Genomic DNA, 608 nt, shown 5'->3' on the forward strand with positions numbered 1-608 from the left:
ACTGCAGCCGCGCGTTCTGTGGGGGCTGCATCCGCAAGTGGCGTCGCAGCCGGGACTTCCAGAGCACGGTCATCAAGTGAGTGGGGATGGAGACATGGCAGGGTGGTCACTATCACCCCCTTCTGCACCCTGAAATCCTTCCTTGGGTCTGGCGATGTGGCTTTGGGATTGGGGTGACTTTCCTTCAGGGAAACGGGCACTTTGGAGTTGGGATAGGGATGCTGGGTGAGGCCATGACTGTGGGATCAGCCAGCATGGGTGCTGAGCCTGTGCTCCCTGCTCCCTTTTCAAGATACCCACCTGCACCCATTGCCTTCACCCAGGGCCTGTCCAGAGTGCCGGGTCACCTCCAGTTACTACATCCCTCACAAATACTGGGTCTCAGATGGGGGTGAGAAGGAGAAGCTCATTGAAACCTTCAAGGCGCGGACGGGGTGAGTGTGTGGCACCGCGGGCTGCAGGGCCACGGGCTCCGTGCTGCCCCGGGAGCGGCGCTCACCGCTGCGCTTTGAATCCCACAGGAAAATCAGGTGCAAGTTCTTTGTCCAGAACCGTGGCCGCTGCCCGTTCAAGTCAGACTGTATCTACCTGCACGAGCTGCCCACCGG

The 608-nt window shown here is 60.4% G+C and overlaps 1 protein-coding gene across 1 annotated transcript in view; it reads left to right on the forward strand.

Annotated features, from left to right (window-relative positions):
* LOC104625527 (probable E3 ubiquitin-protein ligase makorin-2) overlaps window positions 1-608 on the forward strand; it is a gene marked incomplete at its 5' end in the record, with an annotated part of 2,078 nt that overhangs the window by 1,170 nt on the left and 300 nt on the right. Inside the window, 3 exons of the mRNA XM_010293174.1 lie at window positions 8-76; window positions 324-434; window positions 522-603. Of these exons, the coding sequence (XP_010291476.1) occupies window positions 8-76; window positions 324-434; window positions 522-603 (262 nt within the window). The remainder of the gene's footprint in view (window positions 1-7; window positions 77-323; window positions 435-521; window positions 604-608) is intronic.

Source organism: Phaethon lepturus, unplaced genomic scaffold, assembly GCF_000687285.1.
Source record: "Phaethon lepturus isolate BGI_N335 unplaced genomic scaffold, ASM68728v1 scaffold30928, whole genome shotgun sequence".
Lineage (NCBI taxonomy): Eukaryota > Metazoa > Chordata > Aves > Phaethontiformes > Phaethontidae > Phaethon > Phaethon lepturus.